Source organism: Gadus chalcogrammus, chromosome 9 (genome assembly GCF_026213295.1).
Source record: "Gadus chalcogrammus isolate NIFS_2021 chromosome 9, NIFS_Gcha_1.0, whole genome shotgun sequence".
Classification (NCBI taxonomy): Eukaryota; Metazoa; Chordata; class Actinopteri; order Gadiformes; family Gadidae; genus Gadus; species Gadus chalcogrammus.
In genome coordinates this window covers 11,739,035-11,747,650 of record NC_079420.1, presented here as the reverse complement: position 1 = coordinate 11,747,650, position 8,616 = coordinate 11,739,035, and the positions used below count along the sequence as shown (strand labels likewise).

General features: G+C 49.8%; 1 protein-coding gene across 1 annotated transcript in view; it reads right to left on the bottom strand.

The window, feature by feature from the left end:
• The window catches only part of LOC130388769 (voltage-dependent calcium channel subunit alpha-2/delta-4-like), a 29,735-nt gene extending 21,684 nt beyond the window's left edge, over nt 1-8,051 (bottom strand). Inside the window, exons 1-11 of the mRNA XM_056598279.1 lie at nt 7,960-8,051; nt 6,974-7,055; nt 6,660-6,776; nt 6,276-6,335; nt 5,884-6,046; nt 4,986-5,117; nt 4,420-4,480; nt 4,040-4,190; nt 3,501-3,575; nt 1,491-1,580; nt 847-960 (exon numbers count right to left, since the gene is read on the bottom strand). Of these exons, the coding sequence (XP_056454254.1) occupies nt 847-960; nt 1,491-1,580; nt 3,501-3,575; nt 4,040-4,190; nt 4,420-4,480; nt 4,986-5,117; nt 5,884-6,046; nt 6,276-6,335; nt 6,660-6,776; nt 6,974-7,055; nt 7,960-8,051 (1,137 nt within the window). The remainder of the gene's footprint in view (nt 1-846; nt 961-1,490; nt 1,581-3,500; nt 3,576-4,039; nt 4,191-4,419; nt 4,481-4,985; nt 5,118-5,883; nt 6,047-6,275; nt 6,336-6,659; nt 6,777-6,973; nt 7,056-7,959) is intronic.
• Nucleotides 8,052-8,616: the final 565 nt, after the last annotated feature.

The following is an 8,616-nucleotide window of genomic DNA, read 5'->3' as shown; positions in this document are numbered from 1 at the left end:
CCAGAGGAACCAGAGGTACAAGAGGAACCAGAGGAACCAGAGGAACCAGAGGGACCAGAGGGACAAGAGGAACCAGAGGAACAAGAGGAACCAGGGGAACAAGAGGAACCAGAGGAACCAGAGGTACAAGAGGAACCAGAGGAACCAGAGGAACCAGAGGAACCAGAGGAACCAGAGGAACCAGAGGGAGCCCTGAGGAACCAGAGGAACAAGAGGAACAACAGGGAGCCTTGAGGAACCAGAGGAACCAGAGGAACCAGAGGAACCAGAGGAACCAGAGAATCCAGAGGGACCAGAGGAACCAGAGGTACAAGAGGAACCAGAGGAACCAGAGGGACAAGAGGAACCAGAGGAACCAGAGGAACCAGGGGAACAAGAGGAACCAGAGGAACCAGAGGTACAAGAGGAACCAGAGGAACCAGAGGAACCAGAGGAACCAGAGGGACCAGAGGGACCAGAGGAACCAGAGGAACCAGAGGTACAAGAGGAACCAGAGGAACCAGAGGGACCAGAGGGACAAGAGGAACCAGAGGAACAAGAGGAACCAGAGGAACCAGAGGGAGCCCTGAGGAACCAGAGGGACCAGAGGAACCAGAGGAACCAGAGGGACCAGAGGAACCAGAGGAACCAGAGGGACATGAGGAACCAGAGGGACCAGAGGAACAAGAGGAACCACAGTGAGCCCTGAGGAACCAGAGGAACCAGAGGAACCAGAGGGACCAGAGGAACCAGAGGAACCAGAGGGAGCCCTGAGGGACCAGAGGAACCAGAGGAACCAGAGGGAGCCCTGAGGAACCAGAGGAACCAGAGGAGCAGGAACCTCAGGGATCCGGGAGCTGGACCTACCCGGCGGTCCGGCCAGTTGAACTCCTTGAAGACCTCCTCGTAGTCCTCCATCGCTCCGTCGGTGATCAGCATGATGGCCTGGTTACACATGCTGCCCTGACCCAGGGAGCGGGTCTACACACACAAACACACACCTGGTTACACATGCTGCCCTGACCCAGGGAGCGTCAGGACCAGTAAGGGTTAAGTGTCTTGCTCAGGGACACATCGACACTCAACTAGGAGGAGCTGGGGATTGAACTGGTTACAAATTGAACTTGGTTACAAAACAACTGCTCTACCTCCTGAGCTAAGCCGACCCACAAACACAAAGCCGACCCACACATACACACACACACACACACACACACACACACACACACACACACACACACACACACACACACACACACACACACACACACACACACACACACACACACACACACACACACACACACCTGGTTACACATACTGCCCAGATTGAGGGACCGGGTCCACACACACACACACACACACACGCACACACACACACACACACGCACGCACACGCGCGCACGCACGCACGCACGCACGCACGCACGCACGCACGCACGCACGCACGCACGCACGCACGCACGCACGCACGCACGCACGCACACACACACACACACACAAACACACACCAGGTTGAGGACTTTAAAAGCCTCTTTCATGGCCTTGTTGATCTTTGCTTCTCCTTTAACATGAAGACCATCCACCAACGTCTTGAAGTGCTGTTAAAGAGAGAGAGAGAGAGAGAGAGAGAGAGAGAGAGATCGCGTTAGGGGGCTCTATAAAGTGTTGCCTGTGAAGCCGTTTAAGAGTGGATCTGAGATTAGGAGGTTCTGCACTAATCAGATCCTCTGGACTTGGCTCCTTGCTCTCTGGTTGGACCTCACAGGGCAGTGTAGGACTTTAGAAGATTCTAGCCAGTAACGGCTTATCCTTCTCATTGCTAGTGCCAGCTGACAAGCACACAGCAGCACATTAGGAAGGGATAGCATTGCTCTAAGACCTTCTAGCCGAGCTTCTCAGATAGGGCATAGCTCTAATCCATTCTGACAGATAGCACAACACTAACATAACTCCTTACTTGTAGCATAGCTCTAATAGATTCTGACAGATAGCACAACACTAGCATAACTCCTTACTAATAGCATAGCTCTAATACAGGGGTCGGCAACCCTAGTAGGCACGCGTGCCACCACTGGCACGTGGCAGCATAATCATTGGCACACTTGAGAAAAAAAACTAAACGTTATGTCTATTTTTTTTATCAAAAAAATGTCACCACACAATGCGGCAGCATAATCATTACTCCCGGTTTTTTTTGCACATTATTCTGTTTTGGGCATTTCCTCCCAGTGCGAATATGTTTAAATGAGATACTGAAAGCAGTGTTCTGAAATGGGATCAATTGATAGTATTTTCTTAGACCTATGTTGTGAGTAATAGAGAAGAAAAATTTTCAAATATTGTGGCAAGTGGCCTGTATGCATCGCCTTGACATGGTTTTGTAAAGCTGTACATGTCTTAAAGATATGATGTGGATGGTTCCAACATTCTCGTATATATTCGTTTTTTACATTTCTCACATTGGAAATATGTTTTTGAATGAGTTTCCGGAAGTGGTGTTTTAAGATGGGACATATGTAATTATAATTTGTAATCCCATTTTGCAAATATAACAACAAAAAAATCATTATACAATTCCAGGTCTTCTGGAAATGTTTTTGGTCGCATAATTCAGCTTAATATTTAATATATTGTTGCTTAAGGCACACTCATTAACAAGAAAATGTCAAACTGGCACTGCATGTTGAACAGGTTGCTGACCCCTGCTCTTCTGACAGATAGCACAATGCCAGCATAGCTCCTCGCATAAAGCATAGCTCTTATACATTCTGACAGATAGCAGAATGCTAGCCTAGCTCCTCGCATATAGCATAGCTCTAATACATTCTGACAGATAGCACAATACTAGGCTAACTCCTAAAATATAGCATAGCTCAATACATTCTGACAGATAGCACCATGCTATCCTAGCTCCTAACATATAGCATAGCTCTTATACATCTGACAGATAGCAGCATGCTAGCCTAGCTCCTCACATATAGCATAGCTCTGATAAATTCCGACAGATAGCACAATGCTAGCCTAGCTCCTCAAATATAGCATAGCTCTAATACATTCTGACAGATAGCACAATGCTAGGCTAGCTCCTAACATATAGCATAGCTCTAATACATTCGGACCGATAGCACAATGCTAGGGTAGCTCCTAACATATAGCATAGCTCTAATACATTCTGAACGATATCACTATGCTAGGCTAGCTCCCAACGTATAGCATAGCTCTAATACATTAGGACAGATAGAACAATGCTAGGCTAACTCCTAACATATAGCATAGCTCTAATACATTCTGACAGATAGCACCATGCCCACCAAGCCCCTTAGAAGAAGGGCTAAGTCATGCAGGCTACAGGTGGCACTCAGTGTGCTAAAGTAGGTCAGTGGGCTAATCCCACAGGGTTTCTCCTGGGCCAGGAGGCTCGAGGTGTGGGATGAATATCCGCTGATCCCCGGCTGATTAGCTTCACCCTGGCTGATTAGCCTGGCCCCCTGCAGGCCGGGGCAGGATAACGGTCTTACCTCCCTGTTGTCCAGGTCAGCCTGCACCAGCGTGCCTCTGAAGCAGGGCTCCACATAGCGGACGTAGTCTGTGTACTGGACAGAAAACTGACATGTTAGACCCATGGGTGGAGAATGGACCCCTGCTGAGCTATCGGAGAAACCAGGTCGGGGATGACGCGTTTCCCATTCCGACTTTCCACCTCCGACCGTTATCAAAGGCTGCATAATATCGTAGTGTTTGATGTTCTCTGCTTAGTTAATAAGCTAGTCATGTGATGATATCGGATCGGCGCATAGATTTGCATGCTCACCGATACCGATGCTGTGTTTTAGGCAGTATCTGAGGAATTTCAGATACTTGTATCGTTATCGGAACCACTCTCAAAACCTCCAACAGTCCTGGTGCAACTCTGCACCACGACTTAGCAGGGCCGCACCAGAACACTTCTGTGGATGGCTCCTCCACTCTGAAGGTGTGCTGTGTTCTTGGGCTCACTCGGAGTGGACACAACATGACTTAGTGACAATGGGACAGACAGTAGGACGGCGGTTCTCACGGCAATGATGTTGACAAAGTCGTTCTCCCCCAGCGTGTCCAGGATGGTGTTGATGGTGTGCTTGGCGATGGTCATCTTCAAACCCTTCATGCTGCCGCTGATGTCCACCATGATGATGATGTCTTTAGGAGAAGTGGCCGCCTGGATGTACCTGCAGGGACCAAATACTATCACCTCAGACCTCCTGACACCACCTCAGATACCTTAGATACTGAGGTCTACCTCCTAACCCTAAGATACTGAGGTTTATCTCCTAAAACTAAGATACTGTGGTCTACAACCTAACCCTTAGATACTGAGGTCTACCTCCTAACCCTAAGATACTGAGGTTTATCTCCTAACACTAAGATACTGAGGTCTACCTCCAACACATCACTCACCAGTTGCGGTTCCTGCAGTCGTATGCGGCCACACCGTTGGCGTCTGGAGTCCATTTGATCCCTGAGGAGACGTCATGATGGTTAGATACCTGACCTTCACACGGCTCTCAGCTCTGAAACAAACCAGGTCCCTCTTAACAAAACCAAGGACATTTAGACAACGCTGCTCGAAGTGCATCCCTTAAGAACCTAAGGAACTATCAAGGAATCCTGACACCAGAGATCATCTTTTACAGAGCTGTGGTAAAAGATCATCTCCTTCAGCACCTATTTCCCTCCTAACGACCCTTGAAGGAGGATCTTCTTCTGTGGACTTTCTACAGGGTTCTTCCGTCTTGGTTTTGGGTTTTACTCCACGTCCATTAGAGGGCTGAGGATCTGCTAGTGTTGGATACTGGGGAGCTGTGAAGCCCTTTGAGACCTGGACCTGGGGCTAAAGCGCTCCACACATGAAGTGGACGTGACTTGAACAGGGGTGGAGATCATCGTTGAGGAACATCCTTAAGGAACCTTTTTAAGCAGCCTGATCCAGGGTAGATCCTGAGGAACCTTGCTAGGAACCTCACCGGGGTAGATCCTGAAGAAGCCAGTGGAGCTGCCGAAGTACTGCCAGGTGAGGGTGGGGTCCTTCTGGAAGTTGTTGATGAATACATCGTTGAGAGCCTCTGAGTTGTAGATGGCGTTCAGGATGTTGGGGTCTGCAGAGGACGAGCACTGATCAGATCCGCTCCACACACACATCACCCTCCACTGGGTTGGATCAGGACTCCAAATCACAAAACAATAATATAATAATAATACATTATGAGTTCATAATGCTGAATCATAGTCTAGATGTTGCATCTTCAGACAGGTTGGGCTGAATCTCTGTACTGTCCTTGGAGAGGTCACAATAACTTTGAGCCTATTACAGCGTGATATACAAACAGTGCCTTGCTCAGGGGCACTGGAAGGAGCATGTACTGTAACGTTAGAAGTCCTGGTTTAATATCCAGTGTGCAGGGGCTGGATGAGAGCGGTCTGGGTCCAGGGTCAGAGGGGTCCATGGGGTCTAAGGGGCCCAGACCTCGGTTGTAGACGTATGTGGGGACCGGGATGAGGGGTCTGGGGGGTCTATGTGGGGTCTAGGGAGTTGGACCTCTGTTGTAGACGTTGGTGGGGACCTGGATGAAGGCTTCGGGGGTCTGGGGGATCTATAGGGGGTCTGGGGGGTCTGTAGAGGGTCTGGGGGGGCAGACCTCAGTTAGAGACGTACGTGGTGATCTGGATAAGGGGTCTGGGGGTCCATAGGGGGTATTGGGGGTCTATCGGGTCTGGGGGGGTCTTGTGGGTCTATAGGGGGTCTGAGGGTCAATGGGGGTCTGGGGGATCTATGGGGGATCCTGGGGGATCCTGTGGGTCTATAGGGGGTCTTGGGGGTCTATGGGGGTCTGGGGGGTCCATAGGGGATCTGGGGGGTCAGACCTCGGTTGTAGACGTTGGTGGGGACCTGGATGTCGCTCTGCTGGACATTGACCAGCAGCTGGTTGAAGTGTTCGTTCTCCTCCAGGGGAAAGTCTCCTCCCAGCGGGGCGAAGTTCCCGTCCTCATCCCCCGAGTTGATCAGCATGGAGTTATAGTAGTCAAACTGAGCGTAGAACCACAACACATAGAACCATGGAGTTATAGTTGTCCAACAGACCGTAGAACCAAAACACATAGAACCTTGACGTTATAGTATTGAAACTGAACGTAGTTATAGTGGGAAAACTGACCTTAGAACCACAACACATAGAACCATGAAGTTATGATGACCATAGAACCAAAACACATAGAACAGAACAGAACAGAAAACGAGAAGAAGGGACTCCACTGACCTGCATGGTAGCGTTGAAATCGTGGTAGAGATCTGCGTCTTCGGCTGATTCCGCTAACCTCTACAGAGGAACACAAGCATCCAGGACATGGGTTTGAGATCCGCATTGTGTGGACCACATCTCAATCCCCAGCTCCTCCATCTCACAGCTAACCTCTAACTGCTGACCGCGAACTGCTAACCTCTAACTGCTAACGCCTAACGGCTAACTGCTCCCTGCTAACCTCTAACTGCTGACCGCTACCTACTGACCTCTAACTTCTAAATGCTAACGGCTAACTGCTAACTGCTAACCTCTAACTGCTGACCGCTAACCTCTAACTGCTAACTGCTAACGGCTAACTGCTAACTGCTACCGAATAACTGCTAATGGATGGGTCTATACCTTCACAGACTTCATCTTGCTGCCCAGCATTCGCTCAATGTCCTCAGAGAAGTCCTTCACCAGGTCCATCCCGTCCAGCTCCACGATCTTCACGATGGGCTCCACATCCTTCAGTTTCTACACACACACACACACACACACACACACACACACACACACACACACACACACACACACACACACACACACACACACACACACACACACACACACACACACACACACACACACATGTTACTTTACGTTTCAGGGACGTTCCCAGGCCATTAGATTGAATGGAATGGTATATGTTCATGGTGGTCATTGGTTCTTACCTTCTGGAGCAGGAGAGATCCAGAGTATTTGGTGGTGATGTCACAGAGCTGGACGGACAGGACAGACGCCCACTGCTGAACCCTGAGAGAGAGAGAGAGAGAGAGAGAGAGAGAGAGAGAGAGAGAGAGAGAGAGAGAGAGAGAGAGAGAGAGAGAGAGAGAGAGAGAGAGAGAGAGAGAGAGAGAGAGAGAGAGAGAGAGAGAGAGAGAGAGAGAGAGGGAGGGAGGGAGAGAGAGAGAGAGAGAACGAGAGAGAGAGAGAGAGAGAGAGAGAGAGAGAGAGAGAGAGAGAGAGAGAGCAGGTGTAAGAGGGAGACAGACAGACAGACAGACAGACAGACAGACAGACAGACAGACAGACAGACAGACAGACAGACAGACAGACAGACAGACAGACAGACAGACAGACAGACAGACAGACAGACAGACAGACAGACAGACAGAGTTAGAGTGGGAGAATGAACTGGAACTGACTGGACTACAATATTACATCATAGTACTAGCTATGCTAACTTTCCAACATCACCTCATCGTAATGGACTCTAGAACATGAAATCATAACTCTAGAACTGACTACAACGTTATATCATAACTAGATCATTGCATTATACCTCTAGACCTTGTCTATAACATGACATCCTAACAAGAACAGTACATCAAAACTCTAAAACGAACATCCTAGCTCCAGAACTGACTCCAACATAACATCGTGACTCTGTTGCGCTGGATGAAGTAACCCCAGCCCTGACCCAAAAGATGTGATTTAGGGCAGACAGAGAGGGAGCAAATTACAGTTAATCTGCCTTGATAGGGGAGGAGAGGGGTGACGGGAGGTGACGAGAGGAGAGGAGAGGAGAGGAGAGGAGAGGAGAGGAGAGGAGAGGAGAGGAGGAGAGGAGAGAGGACGGGTGAGGAGAGGAGGAGAGGAGAGGAGGAGAGGAGAGGAGGAGAGGAGAGGGGGAAAGGGGAGAGGGTGACCAACTCACGTTTCTGGTGGGATCTTCATCTGGGCTTGACCTGAGTCCCACAGGCTGCAAAAGAAAATCAGGAGCAGAATCCCTCTGGTCCCGGTATCCATTGTCCCTGGAGGTCCTCAGGTCCAGACCCCCTGGCTCAGCTCCTCTCTGGGGTCCGGATGAGGACTGAGGTCTTGGTTTAGTTCGCGAGGAGCCAGAGAGGAACCGGGTTCTTCATGCTCAGCCTACAGGCAGCCAGCACACCAAGCGGAGGTCCCCCCGGAGACTTGCTAGGAGACCGACAGGAGGTTGTTGTTTAGATATGGTGCCTAGGTGGTGTGAGATGGTTGCTAGGAGACGGTTGCCAGGAGGATGTTGTATGGATATGGTTGCTAGGAGGTGGTTGCTAGGAGATGGTCACCCATTGACATCCTTCCATTCATCCTGAAATACAAAGAATCAACCAGAAGCCCGTTACCAGGACAACCACTCCAACAAACCAATTATCAACCGCCCCCAGGACCTATTACCATGACGACCATAACAACAACACCAGGAGCCGCTGTGGGGAACTCCGACGGTCCCGGCAGGAGGATGTTTAAGACCAGGAGGAGAAGAGGAGGAGTTTGGAGGTTTCCCCAATGCTGCCACTGTCACAGGTCACATGGTCATCCTCATGTCAACCAA